Source organism: Nyctibius grandis, chromosome 14, assembly GCF_013368605.1.
Source record: "Nyctibius grandis isolate bNycGra1 chromosome 14, bNycGra1.pri, whole genome shotgun sequence".
Lineage (NCBI taxonomy): Eukaryota > Metazoa > Chordata > Aves > Nyctibiiformes > Nyctibiidae > Nyctibius > Nyctibius grandis.
In genome coordinates this window covers 1,514,987-1,539,688 of record NC_090671.1, presented here as the reverse complement: position 1 = coordinate 1,539,688, position 24,702 = coordinate 1,514,987, and the positions used below count along the sequence as shown (strand labels likewise).

The following is a 24,702-nucleotide window of genomic DNA, read 5'->3' as shown; positions in this document are numbered from 1 at the left end:
GGTGGAGGAGAGGATGGGCCACAAGTGCCCCCGCGCTCCTCCGCTGCCCCTGGCTGAGGTGCGGTAGAGGGCGGGCGGCCGCTGGGCAGGTCCTGCTCCATCACAGCATCTCCTGCCAGCCTCACCCGCTGCTCCTCCTCAGCCACGGGAGGCCATGCCCGCGGGGAGCCTGGGGCACGGAGAGACGGCACCCAGCTACGGAAGAAATACATTTTTATTAGGAAAGCACTCTGCAGAGGTGCCAGGCTCTGTCGTACCAAACCGATCCCTCCAACTCCGCTGGATGGGACGCGGGAGCCCGCAGGGCGTCCAGCCCCGGCCATAAACAGTGCTTTCCTTCTGGCCAGAAGCAACCCCGAGGGCAGACGGGAGGGAGGCATCGGTCGAAACCAGCTCGACCCCACACCGGGCACGGCACGGCTGCGGCGGGACCGGCAATGGAGAGCTGTGCCCGCAGCCCAGCGTGCCGGGGCAGGGGTTTGCCGCTGGTGGTGGATGCGGGGCACATGCCCGGCGATGCCCTGGGCGCCGAGCAGCAGCACCCTGCCTCTCCCGTGCACCGCGAGCCCGACAGACCGGAGCGGGGTGCGGGAAGCGAGCGGCTCCGTTACTGCAGAATATACCGTGGGTACGTCTAGTACAACAAGCGCTGCTTATGCAATCGATAATACTGCTACAAAAATGGGGGGGGGGATATGCCACGCATGGACCCCCCCGGGTTGGCGGCCGGGCCGGCTCCCTGCGGTCCTGCCCTGCGTGGGGAGGGCAAGCTGCCAGACGCAGGCAGGGAGCAGGCAGCAGGGCACGGATGGGGAGGACCAGGTCCTGGGGCAGGGGAGACTAAAGGAAAAAGGGGGATGAGAAGAGATGGAGGTGGGGAAAATGGAGGCTGGAGGCTCTTCCAGTGCCCCCTGCCCAGTCCAGGCTTCCACGTCCGCTGGCCACGCCGGCAAACGTCCTTCCTCCGGGGGCCGGCGCCCGGCTCCAGTCACTGCACCGCCTGCGCGGGCACGGCGGCTGCGCGGGGCTGCTCCAGGCTGGCTTCTCGGCTCTTCTTCCTGGGAGGCTTCTTAATGGGGGTTTTCTTGGCCGCTTGCTCGTTGGGGACAGCCTGGTCCTGGCCGCTGCCGACGCTCGGCTTCTCCACCCTCTTGGGCTCCCCGGCCGCCGGCTCGGCTGCCCCGGGGATCAGTTTTTGCAGATGGGGAGAGGTGGGCAGCAGGGGCTTGCTGGTCTTCTGGCCGCCGGCGGCCGCCGAGCGCTTGGCTTTCTGCGGAGGGGTGGGCTTCTCCCGCTGGGCGCCCACCCCGTTCGCCCGGGTGCCTCCGTCCCCCTTGTTGAGGCTCTGAGTCTTTTCCTTCAGCTGGGCGGCCAGCTCGGAGGCCAGCTGGGGATGGAGGGGCTCGGAGCGGGGTTTGCTGGCACCGGGGCTGCGGGGAGCATCCCTGTTGTCCCCGACCCGCCGCTCCGGCTGGAAGGCACCCATCTTTCGGAAGGCATTCTGCACCGCCCCGTTGATGCTCTCTGCTGGCTCCGAGCTTGCTTTGCTCCTCTGCTTGGGCTTGGAGGGTGACTGGGGCTCCCCGGCGAGGCTGGCTTTGCCCTCGGGGACACCAGGCTCCTTTGGTTGCTTCTGCGCTTTCTCCTTGCCCCGCGCGCTGCCCTTCTCCTCCGCTCTGCCCTGCACGCCGGCCGACGTCTCGCTGGGGCTCCTCTTCCTCTTGGCCAAGCCCTGGCCTCGCTCGGGGCTGCCGGACTGGGCGGCCGCTCGCTCCGGGGACCGGCTGGGCGCTGGCAGCGAGTTGGACTGGCTGGAGTTGTACCTGCCGTGGATCCAGGAGATTTTGGGCTTCGTAGCTGGGTCTGGGGGACGGGGCTTGGTCCTCTCCGGGGACGGCGGCTTCCCGGTGCTGCGGGGCTCCGTGACAGCATCGTCCTCCTCCTTGGACTGCTTGGAGAGACGGGCGACCCGGGCGTAGAGCGCGGCGCCGGCCGAGCCCGAGCCGCAGGACGAGCGCTCGCTGTCCGAGGACTTGAGCAGGGGCGTCTCGCTGCTGTCGGCCGGGAAGGCTCTGACGGAGCCTGTCTCCTTCAGGAAGGTGTATTCGCCCGCTTCCTCCCCGCTGGCCGGGGCCACCAGCTTGTCCCCGGGGCTGGCGGGTGTCCCCCTGTCCCTGCTGTCACCCACGCTCTCTGCGGGAGGAGAGCACGGGGGTGTCAGGCGGGGATGTGCCCGGGGAGGGGAAGGAGTGAGATGCTCCCACAGCATGGTGGGATGGCATCCCAGACGGTTCCCCCCCGCACCCCGGTGTGTCCCCAGGTGCCCCCGTCCCCTCCTCCCGGTCAGGGACCCCAGCACAAGAAGGCTCTTAAAACAGCCCCGGAGCAGCAAACACTGGAGGAGGGAGCTCTGAAACTGCACGGGAGGCATCAGCACCCGCATCCCTTCCCAGGGCATGAGGAGCCAGGGCGACACGGTCCCCACCGCGCTGGGGTGACACCTCTCCACTGAGCAGGAGGGCCACCTCCTGGTGACAGCCCCAAAGTCCCCCGGGGAAGCGCCCCATCCCCCTGCTCACCTTCGTGGGGGACGCAGTACACCGGCCCCTCATCCGTGGTGTCGAAGGAGGAGAAGGAGCCACGGGATGACCAGGATGGGGAAGGCTGCTCCACCACAGAGGGCGGCTCGATGAAGCTGCAGTTCAGGGTGTTCTCCAGGTCGTGGTGGGCCACTGCGAGGGCAAGGAACTTCTGTCAGTGTCTGTCCTGCCGGACCGCTCTGGCCCCGATGCCAGCCAGGAGGTTGGGATGCTGCACAGCTCCCCCCTGCCCAACTTGCCAGTGGGTCTTGGGGACAGGGACAGCATCCCAGGCACAGGGACAGCTCTCGCCACGCATCCCCACCAGGTCCCCAAGCCAAGCAACCACAGAAGCCATCAACCAGCAACGGCAGTGACCAGCATCCCCCATGTTTGGGGATGAGCGGCTGTGCAGAGCAGAGCCCGTGCCAGCCTTACACCTCCCACCTATCCCCCCTCTCCACGGCAGGTCTCCAGCTGCCCAAATCGAGGATGCACACGGCAGAGAGATGAGCTACCCAAAGCCCTGGGTCCCATGAGGACCTGGCCAGCATCCCAGGGATCACCCATGAGCTGCACAACCCGGCACGGCCACCCTGCAAAGAAAGTCCCGGTGCTGTGACCGTCCCCGTCCTGGGGAACAAAACGAGCTGCCGGCTTTAATTGCACTAATTTCCACTTCAGCATCACCATTTGCATTTTCCTTTTCTTTCTGCTTCTGCAAAGGGAGGCAGAAGGCTGGTCAAAGGATGGTTGAAGGATGCCCACAGCAGGGAGATGCGCAGCACCATTTTTTTTCCCAGTTCTGCCACTTTTCAATCCCTTTGCCATCCCGAAGCCGACGAGGAACATCCCCCTCGCCCCGGTGCTGCAGGGGCTGCCCACAGAGAAGCCGAGCGGAAGAGAAAAACCACCAGAGATAAAACTTGGTGTTAAAAATATTTTCGGTTTCAACGGTTAAAAAAAAACCCCAACAAACCAGCTGAGCGGTGCCAGTGTCTGGGCTGGGAGGGACTGGTTTTTCTGTTTGATCATTTTTATGGCTTTTTGCTGGATAAAGTCATGTCCCAGCCCACCACACAGCACCTTCCTGGGTGCCTGCAGCTTCGGCGTCATCCTCAAGGCACCTGGCAGCACCCAGCTGGGTGGTGGGGACCGACCCTCCTGGAGAGTCGGGCAGCATCAGATGCTCTTGTCCCCATGCCCTGCCTGCTGGCTCTTGTCCCCCGGGGTGGTGGCAAGGGCTGCAGCCCAGGCAGAGCCCTGCTTTGCTGCAAAACCCCAGCGCAGGGGACAGGCTCCCTGCGCAGCAGCTGTACAGGTATTCGTAACCTCTGCCTGCACCATCTAAGCCACGCTGCAATTCCCTGCTCAGATTGTTTGATTCGTGCACCACGTCCCTGTTTTAACAATAAAATAATTCTGTTATCAGGATGCCCAGCGGGACATTTATTCTTTATTAGGGAAGCTGGTTTCAGAGACGCGGGGTCATTAAAACGATGGCAGCGATGTGTGCTCGCCCCTGCAGAGCTTCGCTTCTGGGAGAAAGGAAGAGAAAAAAAAAAAAAGCAGGGATATTTAAAGAGCAAACGGCCTGGAGAGGGGGAAGCAGCAGTTTCAACATGGCTTTCCTTGTAATGAAAACCAAAAAGGGAAAATTAAAAGCAGGCGGCTGGAAGCGGATGAAGGGAGACGCTTCCGGAGAGGGGGCGTGCCGGGCGGCTGGGACTCGCGGCCACGAGGCGTCTCTGGGACTCGGGTGAGACCCGGGATACGGCCAAAGGATAAAGAGAGGATGTGCAGCGCACCCGGAGCTGGGCGCGGGGGCTCCTGCGTGGGCCCCGGGGATTTTCCGCCCTGGTTGATGTATCACGGGCTGATGGGGCTGGGATAAATGCGCCCGCTTCCCTCAGGTCCCCTCCTGCTGCTTCTCCCCAAAACCTCCCGGGGCCACAGCACCAGGGTGCGACCCCAGCCCTGCTCGCACGGTGGCTGATGGGTCTCAAGACCGGGATGAAGCAGCAAGGAGCCACAGAAGGGTCATGGGAAGGTGGCCCGGAGCCCTCCTGGCCGCCCCCTCCCACTCATCCCAAGCTCCCCCATGACCCTGTGGGCTGGTCGAGCTTTGCTGCTCAGAGGAGACACAGCAGTGGGGTGCAGGAGTGGGCACCCCACAGTGCAGAGCTTGTGTTAGCCCTGGCATCTGCATGGTGACACACAACCGAGACCCACGCTGGTACCACTGACATGCCAGGCAAGTCAACCCCGTGAAACCTGCGCACACAGGGATGCCCAAACTCTGGCACCGTGGCCATTGGCGGCAGCCCAGGATGTGGCCACGCAGGCTGCCAGCTCAGGTGTAACACCCAGGGAAACACTGCGGGTTTGAAGCTGGTGCTGAGGTGGGGGACCAGGTTTTGAGGGGCACACCTGGGGCTCCAGGCACCCAATGAGCTTCGGTGGGGCTTCAAAACTTGCTGCCCCACCTTCTACCATGTGTGGGCTTGTGCTTGCTGGTGGTGACCACGGTCATATTTGAACCCAGAGGGGAAAACCTGCCAGGCACTAGCAAATGCATGGCCATGGTGGTGACTGTGCAAGGATACGAGTGGACCTGGAGTGACCATCTACCAGGTGTCCTCAGCTTTGACTAACACTGGTTCCACCCTGACATCCCCACAGGGTCCTGAGCACCTCCAGTGCTGACCTGGCACTTGGAATGGGGCACTTCAGCATCCCCTGGACCCTCCTGCCAGGGCAGGACCAACGTGGGGAACAGGCGGCCTTTGCCACCGCGTACAGGCCACCATGGCTTCCAGGTGGAGCCATGCACTGATGTGGCACCGCGGTCACCAGCCATCACAGGGGTGCAGCTGCTGCGGGCACCCTGGCAGGTCTCCCTTACCCAGGGGTTCCCCAGACCCAGTGGGGGCTGGAGGCATCACCGGACCATGCACCAGAGGGACTGGAGCAGCTGAAGACCACACCGGCTCTGCCTTGCTGTGCAGGATAACACACAGAATCATAGAATCACAGCATCGTTTTGGTTGGGAAGGACCTTTAACATCATCGAGTCCAACCACTAACCCAGCACTGCCAAGGCCACCACTAACCCATGGCCCTCAGCACCACATCTACACGGCTTTTCAATCCCCCCAGGGATGGGGACTCCACCACTGCCCTGGGCAGCCTGTGCCAGTGCTTGACAACCCTTTGGGGGAAGAAATTGTCCCTGATCTCCAATCTGAACCTCCCCTGGAGCAACTTGAGGCCGTTTCCTCTCGTCCTGTCACTTGTTACTTGGGAGAAGAGACGACCCCCCCCTCGCTACACCCTCCTTTCAGGTAGTTGTAGAGAGCGAGAAGGTCTCCCCTCAGCCTCCTTTTCTCCACACTAAACACCCCCAGGTCCCTCAGCCGCTCCCCATCACACTTGTGCTCCAGACCCTTCACCAGCCCCGTTGCCCTTCTCTGGACTCGCTCCAGCACCTCAAGGTCTTTCTTGTCGTGAGGGGCCCAAAACTGCACCCAGGATTCGAGGTGTGGCCTCACCAGTGCCCAGTACAGGGGGACAATCCCTGCCCTAGTCCTGCTGGCCACACTAGTGCTGGTACAAGCCAGGATGCTTGTGGCCTTCTTGGCCACCTGGGCACACTGCTGGCTCATGTTCAGCCAGCCATCAATGAACACAATGAACACAAGACAAACCCTGACCAAAGCCTTTCCCCCCACAGTGAAATTACAACCCCACAAACAGGCTCCAGGAACACCCCTCAGCCCGGCTGGGACCCCAGACCATCCCGAGCATCCCTCTGGCACCAGCGCCGCACCCTCAGCCTTTCCCGGGGCCGTGGTCGCCCTGTGTAGACAGAGCAGCTGGGTGCACACCAGCCGCCTCCGGGCCGGCGCGGGGAAGGCGCAGGCAGCCCCCTCGAGCCCCCCTTGCCCTCGCCGCACACAGGCACCCTCTGTCCTCCCCGAGCCCTGCCCGGCCCCTTCCACAAACACGGCCTCTGTTATCCACTGTTATCCTTGCAGCAGGAATGTTTCTCCGGCCCCGGCGCACCCCGCTCCGGGGCAGGGCTTTTCTGTGCCTCACGCCGTGAGCAGTCGTGTCCCCTTCTTTGATGCTGGAGCTCGGGCACGGCATGCCAGGATGGGGGCTGCCTCCGTGCCCCCCTGCCTGGGATGCAGGATTTGGCCTCACGCCGAGTTGCTGCATGCCAGCGTGTGGCTGCTCAGGGCATCCTGCCAGCGCTGCACAGCCGGGGAGGTGCTGGGCTTGGAGGGGGATGCGGGGCTGAGCCCCATGCTGGCATAGCCTGTGTCAGCACTAGTGTGGCCAGCAGGACCAGGGCAGGGATTGTCCCCATGTACTCAGCACTGGTGAGTCCGCACCTCGAATCCTGGGTGCAGTTTTGGGCCCCTCACGACAAGAAAGACCTTGAGGTGCTGGAGCGAGTCCAGAGAAGGGCAACGGGGCTGGTGAAGGGTCTGGAGCACAAGTGTGATGGGGAGCGGCTGAGGGACCTGGGGGTGTTTAGCCTGGAGAAAAGGAGGCTGAGGGGAGACCTTCTCGCTCTCTACAACTACCTGAAAGGAGGGTGTAGCGAGGGGGGAGGTGGGTCTCTTCTCCCAGGTAACAAGTGACAGGACGAGAAGAAACGGCCTCAAGTTGCCCCAGGGGAGGTTTAGATTGGAGATCAGGGACAATTTCTTCCCCAAAAGGGTTGTCAAGCACTGGCACAGGCTGCCCAGGGCAGTGGTGGAGTCCCCATCCCTGGGGGGATTTAAAAGTCGTGTAGATGTGGTGCTGAGGGCCATGGGTTAGTGGTGGCCTTGGCAGTGCTGGGGTAACGGTTGGACTCGATGATGTTAAAGGTCCTTCCCAACCAAAACGATGCTGTGATTCTATGATAGGGTGGGCAGTGCTGCCTTCGTCCCTTGGTTTATTCAACAAGGTCCCCTCCGAGGCAGCAGGTCCCCATCACCATGCTGCGACGAGCGCTGGGAGGTTTCAGAGCACGTGGGGTACCTTTTTTCCCCCAGCTGCCTGGATGTGGGGGGTCCCCATCAGCCCCAACACCCCCGATCAGGAGCTCTGCTGGCTGTCAGCAGCCCCTCTACGAGCCTGGGCAGTGCGGGGAGCTCCCCCAAAATCTCTGCCCCTCCACTGTCAACTCCGCTGTCACAGCAGAGGGGGGCTCTGGCCCCAGCTCGGGTGCTCTGGCCCCACGCAAAGCTGGGGCAGGGCTAGGCCAGGTCTAAAAGGGCAAAGAAGGCATTTCGCTGCTGCAACGGGGACCGTTCCTCTCCCCGGGGAACCTCAAAACCTCACGAAACAGTTCAGCAGAGCTCCAGGCACCAGGTACCTGCCCTCGTGCAGCACAACGATGTGCTTTGAGATATCAGAAGCTGCAGACTGAGAGAGGGCTGAGCCCCTGCGAGCCGGCAGCTCGCACCCAGCACTGCGACAGTCCCGGGGACCCGCGTGTCCCCGTCACTGCTCTGCCGCGCTCACCGCCTCGCGTTTGGGGTGGAAAAGATGCTGTGAGTCACGTGTGCTGCCCTGCCAGGAGTAAAGCCCCCGGGGTTTGGCTCTCTGCCCCCTCCCTGACCCCCAGCAACTTACCCACGACCTTGGGTAACTTCTGGCGGCGCAGGGGGATGCGCGGGAGCTTCATGCTGATGCGACTGAAACGCCCGCACAAGCGTCTCGGTGGCTTCTTGGTTGCTGCCGGGTCCTGGCTGGAGCTGCAAGAGAAGGTGACGGCCATCAGAGAGGCACCAGCACCCCCCTCGCACTGGGGACAGCCTTCCGGGGCGATGGGGAGGGGCAGGAGCTCAGGGATGCTGCAAATGCAGAGGGATATCGGGAAAGATAATGAGGTGAATCAAAGCATTGGGGTGCCCAGGGCACAGGGGGTCGGGGACCCACCGGGGCTGCTGCCAGCCCTGGGTGCCAGCTCACACCGCACCGGGGTGCAGAGCAGTGCTGGGGGATGGTGGCAAGGCCAGGTCTGGCCATGGCCGTAGGCAGCCCAGCCCCAAAACACCCGCAACGCCCGGCCAAGACCCTGCATCTTTAAAAACAAAATAAAAATCATCCCAACCCCAAACCAAACACGTGGCTTCTCTGTATTTGCTCTCTGGTTTTGAAGCCTCCCGGGGCCGAGTTCTCAAGCAATACTCTGCAGCCGCAGGAGCGAGTGGCTTGGCGTGTTGATGCAGGGCAACCTGTGACGTGCCCATGGCCACCGCGGTCCCTCGGGATGCCACCGCTGCCGGTATGGCACTGCGGGTGACCCCGCTGTCTGGGGACACTGCGGAGCTCTGGGCGCCCCAGGGGAGAGGAAACTCTTCTGAGCCATTTTCCCTCTCCCTGTGTGACATTTCACCAGCGGGGCTGTGTTTGCACTTTTTATCTGCGGGGTAATTCCAGGCAGCCCCCAGGCTCTCCGAGCCAGATGTGCCAGGCGGGGACTGAGCTGGCCGGTCTGCAAGGGGAGGCTTCTGGAAAATTCCCACGCAGCAGGCAGTGGCACAAGGGGAGGGTTTCTTCGCAGCTCCCACAGCCCGCTCATCCCTTGCTGAGCAGCACAAGCCTCCCCCCACTGCCGTGGAGCTGTCCCCATCCCTGTCCCCATGGTGGGATGTCACCCGGGGCTGCAGACATGCTGCCAGCATCCTGCCCTTGCTGCAGGAACTCACCTGCCCTGCCCCGAATGCAGGCTGTGCTGCAGCCCATCACCCCCCCACGCCTCACCCCACGGCCCAGGGGTTTGTTCTGGGGGGTCTCAGTCACATCTCAGTGCCCTTGCTGTATTTTAGGCTTCCCTTGGCAGATCAGCTCCAGCCCCCCGCAGACTGGAGGGGACCTGGTGGGTCTCCATGAAGTGAGGGCCCATGAGAGGGAACCAAAGTCACAGAGAGGGGGAAGGGGGTCCCCAGGCAGGGTTCACCCTGAGCCCCTCCATCGGCCCCCCAGCTGGGTGCTGCCCTGAGGATGCAGCAGGACCTGCTCAGATCCCGGGGACTCACAGGGCGCGTGGTGCTGGGTGGGCAGCGCTGCTCTGCCTCAGTTTCCCCACAGAGCCGCCGTCCCACTGCGGTCCCTGCATCCCCCCGCCGGTCCAACCCCTGCACTGGTCACCGACGTCCCCAGCTGTCCCCAGACCCGCAGCTCCCCCCGAGCTCAGGCTTTGCGGCAGAGCCCAGCGAGAGCCCATCGGCCCCAGCACTCACCCATGGGCTTCGTCCTTCTTGCGGCAGACGCAGCAGCAGCAGAGCAGGGAGAGCAGGAGGATGAGGAGCAGCGCCAGGAGGGCTCCTGCCCCGATCACCCCCATGCGCTGGTTGGCCTCTGCAAGACAAAACTGGCTGGCTCAGCGCCGGCGCCAGTCCCGCGGCACAGCCCAGCACCCCGACCCGTGACAAAGCCCGTCGCCAGCCCCACGGCACAGCCCGGTGCCCCGACCCGCAGCACAGCCCAGTGCCAGCCCCATGGCACAGCCTGGTGCCCCGACACGCGGCACAGCCCGGTGCCAGCCCCACGGCACAGCCCAGTGCCCCGAACCACGGCACAGCCCAGTGCCCCGACCATGACAAAGCCTGGTGCCAGCCCCACGGCACAGCCCGGCGCCAGCCCCGTGCCCTCTGGCACACTCACCCATGTGGCAGGCGCCCGTGAGCGGGTCGCAGGCGCCGTCGTGGCAGCTGCAGGCTTCGGCGCAGTTGGCTCCGTAGCGGCCAGGTGGGCAAGTCAGGTTACAGCTGGAGGGAAGGGGCTGGATGAGAGCGGTGCATCCCCCCGCCAGGCACAGTGACCTGGGGGCTGCTCAGCACCTTCCTCTTCCCAAACCCTCTGTGCTCCGGGGAAAAGCGAGGGGCACTTCTCCATCCTGCTCCGACACAGCCCCCCAGACCCAGGGGGACCCCGTAACCCCCAGGGAGCAGGAGCCCACCGCCCGCCCAGCAGCTTTGCCCATCGCTTGGGGGATTTGGCCCAGCTGGAGCTCAGATGCTCTCGCTGCTCCCCACGCAGAGCTTTGAAATTAGGCACAGTAATTACGAAAGGTCGTTAACCCAGCAGTCGAATCTTAAGACACCCCGGTGTCATGCGCAGGGTTTCCAGCTCAGCTCAGTGGTGACGTGGCCGTGGCACCTCCAGACCCCGCCATGGGCAGAGCCACGGTGGCCACAAGCTGGGAAAGGTGCCCAGATCGATTTTATTTTTATTTTTTGGCATCCAAGAATTAAAAAGCAACTGAGCGGCCCTGAGGCATCCACTCCGTCAGGGTGGACCCTCCTGGTTTGCCTAAGCCTGGCATCCAATCTCCACCGCTGGTACAATGACCTCCCTGGTGGTGTCACTGAGGCCATGGGGACACACGGACGGGCAGCGACCCGCCAGCATCAAGGGCTTGAGGGCGGAAAACACGCGCCAGGCACACGCCAAAGCACCCAGGGCTCTTGGTGCCGGCGGGACCGACCCAACCTGCCGCCCCAGCCGTGGGACAGGCACCGCGGGGCAGGACCCGCACGGACTGGGGGGATGTCGGCGGCGCTGCTGGCACTGAACCCTCCGCAGCTGCTCGCCCGCAGCAGCATCCCGGCTGGAGCGGCTGCAGGAGCCAGCGGGCCCCAGCCCAAACCCGCTCCCCCGGGGACGCAGCTGCCCCCCAGCCCTCGGCGCCGTGCCCGGAGCCGGCTCAGCCCATTTCACGCTCCGACCGCTTGCAAAGCGCCGGCCCGGCCGAGCCTCGTGCCGGCCAGACGCCGCGTGCCCGCCGGGACGGGTGCTGAGCCCCCGCGGCCGCGCCGAGCAGCTGTGCCGGGGCAGCAAACGTGGCAGGACGGGAGCAGGGGTATCTCCCCAGAAATCCAAAACCTCTCACCCCACCACTTGGACCCACGTTTCTGCCCCAGGCTGAGGTTTTAGGAGAGCAGAGGGGGTGGGATTTTTTCCCAAGAGGGTCCAGACACCTCTCAGAATGACACGGAGGAGAGAAACTGCTTTGTGCACCCCACAAATATTTTAGCAGCCTTTCCTTTAGCATCCTCCCAACGTAGAGCTGAGAGGACACCCCTGCACGATGAGGACATCCTTTCTGCCTTCCTTGCAGAAATTGTCCCCTTTTCAGCAAAATTATACGCTGCTGACAAAAACACTAGTTTGCACATAGTCATGGGGATCCGCCCGAGCACCAAGAAAGTCCCTGAGCCTGCCCGGTGTGCACCCGCACAGCACAGCTCAGCCTGCGACTGCAGCTCTGGGACGCTGTTGGGGCTGGGGCTGCATCCTGAGCATCCCTGGTCCCTGCATCCCGAGCATCCCTGGTCCCCGCATCCCGAGCATCCCTGGTCCCCACATCCTGAGCATCCCTGGTCCCCACATCCCAGCATCCCCGGTCCCCACATCCCAGCATCCCGGTCCCCACATCCCGAGCATCCCTGGTCCCTGCATCCCAAGCATCCCTGGTCCCTGCATCCCGAGCATCCCCAGTCCCTGCATCCCGAGCATCCCCGGTCCCCACATCCCGAGCATCCCTGGTCCCCACATCCCAGCATCCCTGGTCCCTGAAACCCAAGCATCCCCAGTCCCCACATCCTGAGCATCCCAGTGCTGCTCCAGGGCCTCAGAACCATTTAAATCATGCACTGCCCTGCAGCGCTGTGCTAAAATCGCTGCCACACACCCCCGGTGAGCACCAGCACCCTCTTACTTTCCTAAGGAAGGTGGCCATGGTGCCCAGGCCGGGCATCCTGAGCTGGCAACCAGTGCCCAGCCGTGCTGCCTCCCTGCTCGCCTCCACAGCTCTGCTGACAGCACAACCGGTCAGCGAAGCCTCCAAAAAACCCACCTGAAATGCAAACGCTCCTTGCTTCTACACCCTGAGTAAAACACCAGCACAGACGGGATGCTGGCCCCGAATCCCTGCCACTGCCACCGGCCTCATGGTTAATTCCCAGGAAAATCTGAGCAACACCCGGCAGGACCTGGGGGAGCTGGGCTGCACACCCCGGCTGGGTGGGAAACGCTTTCCTCGCCTTTTCAAACAGCATTTCAGTCCCACGCTGGAAAAAAAACACCAGGGGATGCGAGCAGAACGTTGACGTCCCTCGTGCCCCTTCCTTGGGCAGGGGCAAAGAGGGGGAGGGCCCAGGGGGGCTCTTCCCGGGGGTGAGGAAGACCCCGTCCAGAGCCGCCGCTCGCAGCAGGAGCGCCCCACGGATGCCATGCCCGTGAGGCTACTTGCTATTCTGGGACGTGGTTTTTCTTTTGGGCTAGAAATTCCACCCTGGACTTAAGGAAAAAAAAACCCCAAACCACCGTTTTTGTCGACAGCGTTTGTTTTTGCCAAAGAGCCGTTTCCTAAAGCAAACCCCCTCTCCCGCGGCGCTGCTTTGCTGCTGACGGCTCCGCGAGCGCGTCCTTTCCCCTCCGCTCCAAAAGCATCCCATCATCGGCCGCATAGGACCCAAAGGGGGGCAGGAGGTGTCCGAGCATCACCCGTGCCCCGGGGTGCACCCCGAAGCGTGCCTGCCGTGGCTCACTTACTAGGTGCCGTGGGAGCCAGGGTGGCAGAGGCACCGGCCCGTCTCGAAGTGGCACTGGCCGTTGACGCAGTCGCTGCAGACGAAGGCGCAGTTCTCCCCGTATGTCCCATTCCGGCACTTGGTTTCACACCTGGGGAGGGATGAGGGCAGGTGGTTGGAGCACCCGCAGCTCCTGGGGACCTCCAACATCCCCCCGCCCTCCTGCCTGCAGGCACGGAGATGGGGCTGTGCGTTGACAGCCCCGTTTCATAGAACCACAGAATCGTTTTGGTTGGGAAGGACCTTACAGATCATCGAGTCCAAGCGTTAACCCAGCACTGCCAAGGCCACCACTAACCCATGGCGCTCAGCACCACATCTACACGGCTTTTCAATCCCCCCAGGGATGGGGACTCCACCACTGCCCTGGGCAGCCTGTGCCAGTGCCTGACAACCCTTTGGGGAAGAAATTGTCCCTGATCTCCAATCTAAACCTCCCCTGGCACAACTTGAGGCCGTTTCCTCTCGTCCTGTCACTTGTTACCTGGGAGAAGAGACCGACCCTCCCTCGCTACACCCTCCTTTCAGGCAGTTGTAGAGAGCGAGAAGGTCTCCCCTCAGCCTCCTTTTCTCCAGGCTAAACACCCCCAGGTCCCTCAGCCGCTCCCCATCACACTTGTGCTCCAGACCCTTCCCCAGCCCCGTTGCCCTTCTCTGGACTCGCTCCAGCACCTCAAGGTCTTTCTTGTAGTGAGGGGCCCAAAACTGAACCCAGGATTCAAGTTTGGGTGCTGCAAAGCCCTGGACCCAATCCTGGGCACAAGAGCCTGCAGGAAAGCATCCCAGCTTCACAGCTGAGCCCTACCACGAGCACCTGACGTTACCTGGGGCCATGGGGTGGGGGTCTTACAGGCTCCCTCTGGTCCCATGCCCATGCCAGCAGACTCAGCCCACGCCTGCCCTCCTCTCCTGGCTGTGGAGACCCAAAGCTACCCCTGGTCCCTGGGCAGGGAGCAGCAGGGAGGGCGAGCATTGCTCTGCCGGGGCCCAGCCACACTCACCGGTCTCCGATCCAGCCCGGGTTGCAATGGGAGCACTTGCCGTTGATGTGGTTGCAGGTGTGGCCGTCCTTGCACGGGGGACAGAGCTTCTCGCAGCCCTCTCCGTAGAAGCCGGGCGAGCAGGGCTGGTCGCACTTGGTGCCGTTCCAGCCCGCCTCGCAGGTCAGGCAGCGCCCGTCCGCCACGGTGCAGGGCTGCAGGCTCTTGCACTGCCCGCACCTGCAACGGCCAAGGGGGACCCCGTCACCCGGCGCAGCACCCCGAAACCTCCCGCCGCCACCTCCCACCGAGCCCACGGTGCCGGATCGGGCCCAGCGGGGTCCGGCCACTCACCGTCTCCTGCAGCCTTGGCCGTAGAAGCCAGCCGGGCACGGCTCGCGGCAGTACTTCCCCCGGTAGCCCGGCTCGCACGTGCAGGTGCCGTCCACCTGGTTGCACTTGCCCTTGTAGCACTGGCAGTACCGGTCGCAGCGGGGCCCGAACGTCCGCTCCCGGCACTGGCAGCGCCCCGTGAACTGCTCGCAGGGCGAGTTGTTGCAGGAGCACTGGTTGTTGCAGCCGCGGCCCCACCAGCCCGGCTGGCACAGGCAGTTGCCCGTCTGCTGGTCGCACTGGGAGTTGTGGCTGCAATAGCAGGAGCTGGAGCATTGGGGTCCCCACCAGTTGGGCTCGCAGGTGCATTTGCCCGTCTTCTGGTCGCACTTGCCGTGCTTGCAGAGGCAGACGTTCTCGCATTTGGGACCCCAGCGGTTGGGGTTGCAGGTGCACTGGCCCGTCACGTCCTCGCATTGCCCGTTGGGGTGGCAGCTGCACATCTCCTTGCAGTCGGGACCCCAGAACTGCCGGGGACACTCTGCGGGCAGAGCCGTCAGCCCTGGCACTGCCCGTGGGACAACCCCAGCACTGCCCGTGGGACAACCCCAGCACCGCCCGTGGGACAACCCCAGCACCATCCATGGGACAACCCCAGAACCGCCCATGGGACAACCCCAGCACTGCCCATGGGACAACCCCAGCACTCATCATGGGACAACCCCAGCACTGCCCATGGGACAACCCCAGCACTCATCATGGGACAACCCCAGCACCGCCCACCCGTGGAGACCCTCAGCCCCGATGGGACCTCTCAACCACAGTCTCTCCTGTTCCTGCCAGTGCACTGGATCTCAGAGGAGCCCCCTCCAAAGGGACGATCCGAGGAGCCCCCTCCAAAGGGACAATGCCCTGGGGATAAAGCCAGGGGGACAGGCAAGGGCAGATCAAGAGCATCTGCAGCCCCATCCCTCGTGCTCTGCTCTGGAAAGTCACCCTGGGATGAGCCAGCACCCCAGGGCCATCCCAGTGAATGCCACCAAGGACACGCGGGCGCCCGCCGGTACTCACTGGTGTCGCAGTTGGCGCCGAAGTAGCCGTGGCGGCAGCGGCACTCGCCGGGCCTGACGCACACCTCGTTCTCCTTGCAGGTGAAGTTCCCATCGCACACGGCTGGTCGGACAGATGGACAGACAGAGCCAGCATGAGCACGAGCGCTACCGGGCTTGTCCTTGCTGTCCCTGCTCCCCCAAACCACCCCCCTGCACCGCAGAGCAGGGGAAGGGGTGCATGGTGGCACTTTGGGTGGTGCTGAGCTGTGGCACCATGACCAACCCGGCCAGCAACTGGGCAGGCTGGATGGGATCCTCACCAGAAAAATGCCACCAGCCTCCTGCCACCCCGCTCAGCTCCACCCGTGCCACCCAGCTCAGCTCCTGCCACCAGCCTCCTGCCACCCAGCTCAGCCCCGTCCCTGTCCCCCGCTCAGCTCTGTAACGCTGGCAGAGGCAGCTCCGCGCAGGGGCTGCCTGCAGGTGCCTGGGGACAATGAGGACACGGGGTGGGGGGGTTGCAGGCAGCCATGAGCACGGTCCCCCTGTCCCCCTCCCCGCACTCCTTATGACCGCAGCAGTGTCACTGCCACCCCCGCCACCGCCTCTCTCCCACGCAGGCCACCAGCCCCTGAAGGCCACCAGCCCCTGAAGGCCACCGGCCCCTCTCCTGCTGAGGGGACCTTGCCCCGGGGCCAACGTCCAGAGCAGGCGCAGGACGTGGGACAGGCAGCACCGCGGTGCAGGCAGGCGCAGGCAGATCCCGCACGGCTCCTCAGCCACCGGGAGAGGGAGAGCGGACCACCCCCCCCATCCACCTTACCTGGGAGCTCTTAGACCTACGGTGATGGATACTATAGAAACCCCTAAAATAGACAGATCACACAGGTTAGGAGCAGTGAGTCTAACGGTTAGAGCAGGTTTGGGGGGGCGAGGACATGGGGACAGCTCGCTGGTGGGACCGTCCTCCCCCCCGTTGTCCTGGCAGACCCTGTCCTCCCTGTGGGCACGCCGAAGGGACCGCGTCCTGTTCCCGGCGCGCAGGCACCTAACGCATGCAGCGAGCGGTTACGAGGGCTCATGCACGGTGGGTTAGTCGGTTACGGGGTCTTCGCCGCCGGCTGCAAACTGCTGGTGCCCCGGGCCGGTGCGCAGAGCTCCTCCGGCTCTCCTGGGGCGAGGCGAGCCCCGCGGCCAGCCGAGACTGCGGGGAGTGGCACAGGAACCCCAAAACAGCCACCTGCGTGGTGGCGGCAGTGCAGGGCATGAGAGGTCCCCAGGCTTCATGCTGAGCATCCATGCCGGGCTCGCCATGGCCCCCCGTAAGAGCGGTAATGCCTGGTGTGGCCACAGCGGGGGCTACCCTGCCTGCAGGTTTGGTGGCCCCCACCTGACAGCCTGCCTTCCCACCAGCCTGTCCCCAACGGGGCCACGATGGACATGTGGCTTGTGCCACCAGCTTCTCCTCCGCCAGCGTCTCTGGTTTGGCTCCCCACGCTGCTGCAGCACCCGTGGGAACTCTCTGGGTCCCATCCCTGCAGCTGCACCTTCCCTGTCCCCACACTTCACCCTGGGGGACACCTTGCTGCCCCTTGGGTCCCAGAGCAGCACGCCCAAATCCTTAGACCCAAAGCTGCCTGGCATGGAGAGAAACCCCCCAGCCCGGGAGCAGGGGTGATGCTCCCCGTGGAGGAGCCCAGTGGGGGCTGGGGCACCCCAAGGCATCACGGTGGGGGCAGCGGGTACCCCAGGGCTGGGCTCTGTGACCAGCACCCCAGCACTGGGGCTGAGCACCCATCCCATCCACACGCCACTGGCTTTGAGCCCTGCAGGGAGGCAGGACAGCCTCCTGCATCGCCAGGGAGCCCAGCTGCAAGCAGAGGTCCCCCGGACAGGGGGTCTCCACTGCAGGGCACATCAGGGTGGCCCCTGACAGTGGAGGTGAGGCCAGGAGGGCTCAGCAAAGGACGGGCAGATGAGCAGTGTCCAACGAAGCAAAACGCCCATGCCTACCTATTAGACACTCGCTTCCTTGTTGCCTCCATCCCGGGCAGCACACGAGCACCAAGAAGCTGCAGGGCAAAAAAACCACCACAAATGGTTATGACCTTCAGGAAGTCCTGGTCCTTCCCAAAAACCCACTGGGAGCACCGATACCATGATGGTGAGAGGTCCCGCTCCCGGTCAGTTGAACCCTGGGTGGGGGCTGATGCACCCCGGTGGGGCAAGAAGGAGCTGTCGGTGCTTCCTCCCCGGTGCAGGGAGCACAGATCTGCTGGGGGGCTCCCACGGGCACCGGCTCAAGATGCCCCACAGCCAGCCGAGGTGATGCCGGGAGTGAGGACAAGACGTTTGTTTAACATCTCTGTCGGCAACATAGACAGTGGGATTGATGCGCTCGCAGCAAGTTTGGGGATGACACCGAGCTGTGTGGTGTGGTGGCCACGCTGGAGGGCAGGGATGGCATCCAGAGGGGCCTGGACAGGCTGGAGAGCTGGGCCCATGCGAACTGTATGAAGTTCAACAAGGCCAAGGGCAAGGTCCTGCACGTGGGTCGGGGCAATCCCAAGCACAAGGAGAAGAACTTGGGGGTGATGGGTGACGAGAAGCTCACCATGAGCCGGCAACGTGCGCTCGCAGCCCAGAAAGCTCCTGGGCTGCATCCCCAGCAGCGTGGCCAGCAGGGCGAGGGAGGGGATTCTGCCCCTCTGCTCCGCTCTCGGGAGACCCCCCTGCAGTGCTGCGTCCAGCTCTGGGGCCCCAACACAAGGACATGGAGCTGTTGGAGCGAGTCCAGAGGAGGCCACGGTGATGCTCAGAGGGCTGGAGCCCCTCTGCTCTGGAGACAGGCTGAGAGAGCTGGGGCTGTTCAGCCTGGAGAAGAGAAGGCTCTGGGGAGACCTTCTAGCACCTTCCAGTACCTGAAGGGCCTACAGGAAAGCTGGAGAGGGGCTTTTGACAAGGGCATGGAGTGACAGGACGAGGGGGAACGTTTTAAACTGAAAGAGGGGAGATTGAGATGAGATCTGAGGAAGAAATTCTTTGCTGTGAGGGTGGTGAGACCCTGGCCCAGGTTGCCCAGAGAAGCTGTGGCTGCCCCCTCCCTGGCAGTGTTCAAGGCCAGGTTGGATGGGGCTTGGAGCAACCTGGTCTGGTGGAAGGTGTCCCTGCCCATGGCAGGGGGTTGGGACTGGATGGGCTTTAAGGTCCCTTCCAACCCAAACGAGTCTGTGATTCTACTCTATGATCCTATGACCAGTTCCTCCCATCAATCAGGAGTGCTGAAACAACAGAAGTTGCGTTTGCAACTGTTGTTGTCCAAAAAAATCCGAAACACCCCCAAAAGCTGGGACAAAAGGGAAGGCTCTAAATGTCCCAGAGGAAAACCAAACTGCTCTGCCCCTGAGGGCCCAACTAAGCAGCCTGCTCCAGGGCCGGGAGGGCTCGGTGCCTGCAGCCACACACCCGGATTGTCTCCCCTCGGCGCTGGACCTCCCCGCTCAGGAGGGTGCTGCGGTGGGTGGGGGTGGCAGTGCCCACACCGTGAACATCCTCACACTGCTCTTCTCTGCCTGCCTGCACCCCCATGTATGAGCCGGGCGACGGCAACTGCAGGACGGGTCCCTGAACCCTTGGGTGTCCCGGAGTGCCACCAGCTCCACGAATCACCTTGCACACGATCATCAGCCAAAGTGGTTTTGGCACAAGCTTGACCCTGGCCAACACCGTGCTGGGGTCTCAGAGCCCCGTGGAGGCTCAGCCAGGGATGCTCTGTGGAGATGGGACATGGGGGGACTAAGCAGGGACACCTCACCCATGACCAGCCCAAGAGAACGCCCGGGGGCTCACGGCGCTGCAACCCAGGCGTGGGGAACACGCTCCCGGTGCCGTGACATCGCAGGGACCCCCCGAGCGGGGAACCCCACTCATCACCAGGGTGACCCCGGGGTCCCCACCGGTGACGGGAGCGATGCTGGAGGGTTATAAATGCTCCAAGCGGCCGCTGCAGTCGAGGAAACCTTCACCCGGGCTGGTCCGGCAGCGCAGCCTGGAATGCATTCTGCTTTTTCTTTCTTTTTTTTTTTTCCCTCCTTTTCCTCTTTATATGTAACAAATGCAGAAGAGGAGGAGGAGACAGCGAGGAAGTATTCGCTCGAAACCCAGCGCAGTCACAGGACCGCGTCTGGCTGCCAGACCGCCTTGTCCTGGGGCCAGGGGAGGGAGCTGCCAGCAGCCCCCCGGCCAAACGCGGGGACCCCGGGGAGGCTGGACACGGCTCCCCCCGCCAGCCCCTCGGCGGGTGGCACCCGGCAGCCCAGCCGCCAGCACCCCGTCCCCCTGTTTTTCGCGGGCGGACGGTGAAAAGTTGGAAAGGAGGCTGAAAAGAACCACAAAAATGATTCAAGGCCTGGAAAAAAAATGCCTTGCAGCCGGCGCCCAAAATAGCTCCGTCTATTCAGCTCGTCGAAGCGGCCGCGAGACGTTGCGATGGCAGCCGGCGCGTACCCCCTGCGCGGGGCTCGGGCGAGGGGCTCTGCTCCGGCCCAGCGTGCAAGGGGATGCACGGTGTGAACGGCAAACGGGGGGGTCAACCACCAAACCACCTCCTCGAGGACAGGGTGGGCTTGAGACGAGGTTCTTCTCGGCAAGACCCTCCAGGCTGCCCTCCCTGCAAAGCTGTGCCCGCTGTGCTGGGATGCTCGGTGGGGAAGGGGCTGCGGTGCCCTGACCCTCCCGCAGCGCGGCCCAAGCACCCGCTGTCCCACCCCGGGTCGCTTTCACTGCTCCACCCTTTAGAAATTCAGCGTTAGATGAAACCGTCGCAGGTTTGCAAGGGGACACCCCTCCACTTGGGAAACCTCCTCCCTCGAACGGCTCAGCCTGGCCCCAAAAGGAGCATCGCGGATGATGCACCAAAAAGCATCACCAGAGCCGACAGCGGGGAGCCGGGAGCTGCTGAAACACAGCGGCAGGAGGGAAAAACCCTTCCCCTGCCGCGAGCCGGAGGCAAATGGGACCATGATCACCACCAGCCAGGCCCCCAGCCCACCCACCGCCTCGCTGGATGCAGGATCCGTGCTTATCTCTTCACTGATACCTAATCTCTCCTCCACTGTGCGCGGTGATGGCGTCCCGCACCCCTCCACTCAGCCCCCGCCTCGTTTATCAGCGGCTTTGACAGCAAATAAACTCGCTCCTGTTGCAAGGAGAGGCAACCGGGATGCGGCGCGGGGTAACTGGTGCTCCCAGTGCAGCACGTGGACTGGTCCCCGAGTGCATCTGGCCCTGGGGTAGGGTCGGTGCTGGCTACAGAGACGACTGGCATCCATCGGGGCGCGGGTCTGTAACACCTCTCGTGGGCTCAGCTCCTCCGAAGAGGCCTCGCTCTATGTGCCCCATGACCACTGGAACTGGGATAACTGGGAGATCTGTTTACAGGCTCGCTCCGGACCCCCCCCCGACACGCCACCGCAGACATGCACAGCACAAATACGTTTTCTTTTTCTTTTCTTCAAAGCACTACGAACGCTGGGAAAAAGAAGGAAGCAAAGCTGCCTCCGAGACAGCCTGGGCTCGGGAGCTTCGCCGGTGCAGAGGAAAAGGAGCAGGGATGTGGGCAGAGCCGGAGCTGGGACCTGCAGGGACGGGTGCCTGATGCCAGCGCTGCCCCCAGCACGTGGCCGCATCCTGCTCTTGCCAAGCATCAGCTGCGCCTCCACAAACATTTCTGGGGAGGCCGAATATTTTTCTTGTGGATTAATAACCCACACTGCTCCCTGAGACAGGAAGAATGGCCCCTCGTCCAGACCAATGCAGTCCCCACTAATTAATGAAGAGCAGGCTCACACCCCCAAAACCAGGAGCGAGACCCCAGGACTCGGGTGGGAGCTGCTGCCCGTGGTCCCAGGAAAGACCTCCCCGCTCTCAGCCCGCGGGACGGAGCTGCAGAGGACCCCTGCAGGCACCCAGCGTGGCCCCGGAGCCCAGAGCATCACCATCACCTTCCTCAGCCACGCGGCCATCCCCAGTGCTCCCCACCCCGCTGCTCCTCCCGAGCGTCACCCTGGCACCGAGCTCCTTCTTTCTCCATGTCACCCATCACTCGGTGCCACCCGGCTCCCCCCGTGTGGCACACAGGGCTCTTGGGACCACCGGGTCCCAGCCAGCAGCATCGCCCTGCAGCCAACGCCAGCCAACGCTCCCCGACCCGACCCCAGCCTCAGGGTGCAGGCAAAGACAGAGATCCCCTGACGCAGGATCGCGTATGCAAAGGGAAACCCTTCGGGCAGAGAAAGAAAAGAAAAATCAGTGAAAAAAGCAAAGATTACCAAAGGGGAGCGTTAGCGAGAGCAGGACAGGGACAAAGTGACGCCCACACGCGTGGGGCTCTCATCAACTGGCATCCCAAGTGGCGGCTTCGGAGAGGGTCGTGCCAACTTGTAACTGATTATAAAAGAGCTTCAAATTTAGAAGTAAGCTGCATTTACCACCCAAAACCTTTAATGCCAAATAACCCCCAAATATGCCCTTTACTCCTGCCCGCTAGCCGGGTCTCAGGAGGTTGCAGGAGGATCTGAAGCAGAATCCTCCTTTCAAGTCCTCTAAAACCCACAGCTGGCACCCCCGAGGGATGCCTGCATGCGCTGGGCGCTTGCACAACCACCTGGCCAAGAACCCAACCAGCAGCTTTACCAAACGGGGGACACACACCAGGACCTCCTTCCCAAGCCACATCCAGCCTGGCTGCCCCCAGCACAGGGCAGGACCCACAGCACCTGCCCCGGGTTCTTGGGGCCACCAAGGTGGGGTTGGATGGTGACACATGAGGTGTCCTCCATGCTGAGGGGAACAGCAGAGTAAAGATGGGGGGGTGGGTGCCAGGGATGTGGGTGGGGAGGGAAGAAGGGTTTGAAGAAGGGTGAGGGGTGGAAAATGATGCAAACATCATCCCAGCTTCCTCGGGACCGTCCCCTCCCCACCTCGACTGGCTCCTAGGCTGCCGCCATCCCCGTTCACCACGGGAGGATGGACACCACCACCTGCCCACCCCACACACCCTGTCCCGCTCACCAGCGAGTGCCTCTTGCGCACCCCACGGCACCCACGGGTGGCCCAGGGAGCGAGTCTGAGCCCTGCGGTGCTGGGTGCAGCATCTCCTCCACCTCCATCCAGCGGGGATGGGGGGGTCCCTGTGCAAGGGGAAGCATCCATGCACCCCAGCACCAGGGGCAGGATGCTGGGACCAGAGCGGGGGACGCTGCTCACGTCCCCTCTGCCACCCCAGGACGTGGTGGCAGTTTTTCAGGGAACCAGCTGAGGAGGGACTGCTCCCCGCATCCTCCCCTGCCGAGGACCGAACAGGGCTGGGAGCTGTGGCTGCTCTGGCTCATGAAATGCCTCCTTAGGAAACTCAGCCTGTAATTTGAGGAGGGGGCACCAGCGCCCTGCGGCCCTGCTGAATGGAGCCATTATGCAGCCCCTCTCGCTCTCTCGCAGCACATGTTTTCCTTGTGGACTCGTCTGACCTCACGGGCGAGATGTAAAGGTGCATTTATGGCCTGGGCCCCCCATCGAGGGCAGGGGATCCTGCTCTCCTGGCTGGGAGGGAGCGGCTGTGGATGCTCTCCCCGCCTTTGCTGGGGCCAGCCTGGCTGAGGAGCCTGGCCAGCACCAAGCCTGAGCGCTGCGGAGAAGCTTGGCCCCAGGTGATGCTCTGCAAAGCAAGCCGCGGTACGCGGCGAGTGCTGGGAGCGGGGATAGGGCAGTGCCAGCTCCCAGGGCCCTGCCCCCAGCCAGGCAGGCAGGATGTGACCCCTGGGGATAGCCAGGCAATGCCAGAACCCTCTTTCTGAAGCGAAACCCAAAGGTCTTGGAGTTGCCAACTCCACCATCCCGAGCAGCCCAGGGCAGTTCCACCAGGATGCCCAGAGCATCCCACATCTCGCCAGCCCGGGCTCGGCAGCGGGACTGGCCCTGGGGATGCAGGACCGGCCCCGGGGATGCAGGATGGACCCCCCACAGTGCAGCCCGATCCCTGGAGGCACCCAGCACCGGCCCCTCGCAACAGGACCAGCCCCGGGGATGCAGGACCGGCCCCGGGGATGCAGGACCGGCCCCGGGGATGCAGGATGGGCCCCCCACAGCACGACTCTATCCCTAGAGGCACCCAAAACCAGCTGTCCACAGCAGGACCGGCCCCGGGGCACTCAGGACCGGCTCCCCGCAGCAGGACTGGCCCGGGCGGGGTGCAGGACCGGCCCCGGTGTGCCCAAACCCGGCTCCCCGCAGCACCCCCGGGGATCGGGACCGGCCTCCCCGCTCCCAGCCCCGCTCGGGCTGAGCTCCTCGCCCCTTCCCCGGTTCCCAGCTCCCCCCACCTCAGCCCCGCGCAAGACGGACTTTGTCTTGGCCGGCGCCCAGCACCGCGGCTGGCCCGGGGGAGGGGACCGGCCAGCCCGTGTGTGTGCCCCCCCCCCCCCCCCCCCCCCCCAAGCCCCGCCGCACCCCACCGCCCCCCGCCCCGACCGGCGGCGCGGGGGGGTCCCGGCACACCTGCCCGCCCCGCCGCTCCTACCCGCCGGCCCTGCAGACGTTCCTGCCGCGGGGGTTCAGCTCCTGGGCGGCTCCGCGCTTCAGCAGCAGCAGCAGCAGCAGCACCGCGGCCCCGGCCCCGGCTCGGGCCCGGCGGGGCGGTCGCAACCCCCGGGCCGCCATGACCGTCGGAACGGTGGGGCCCGCTTTGACCCAACCCATCCCATACGGGGCCGACCCCCGTCCCCCGGCTCCGCCGTGCCCGGTGCCCGCCCTGCCCCGGCTGCTGCTCGGCGGGGAGGAAGCCGCAATGCGATCGCTCCGCCGCCGCCTCCCCCGCGCCCCTCTCGGCAGCAGCGGGAGGGGCCCCGCCGCCAGCCAGGAAATTCCGCATTGGTTCCCCTGACAGCGGGCCAGGCTCCGGGGGCCGCCGGCTGCCGCCTCCCCAGCCGCGGGGCACCGCCGCCCCGACGGCCCCGGGGGTCCCGGGGGTCTCTACCCGGTAGGCACCGGCGGAGGGTTGCCCGGGGATGGGGAAGGCTGCAAGGTCCTGGCTGCCAGTTCAGCCCGGGGTCCAGTAGCTCCCGGGAGTCCTGGGGGGCCAGTGGCTCCGGGGTTTGGCTGGCCA

At 64.1% G+C, this 24,702-nt stretch overlaps 1 protein-coding gene across 1 annotated transcript; it reads right to left on the bottom strand.

The window, feature by feature from the left end:
• Positions 1-206: 206 nt before the first annotated feature.
• Positions 207-24,501, bottom strand: SCARF2 (scavenger receptor class F member 2). The gene is given in 13 exon segments (XM_068412614.1): positions 207-2,193; positions 2,580-2,732; positions 8,211-8,332; positions 9,824-9,941; positions 10,248-10,351; positions 13,140-13,268; positions 14,179-14,397; positions 14,512-15,031; positions 15,562-15,663; positions 17,556-17,614; positions 24,118-24,320; positions 24,323-24,375; positions 24,378-24,501. Coding segments are annotated over 13 exon segments (3,078 nt in total). The 5' UTR covers positions 24,469-24,501; the 3' UTR covers positions 207-988.
• Positions 24,502-24,702: the final 201 nt, after the last annotated feature.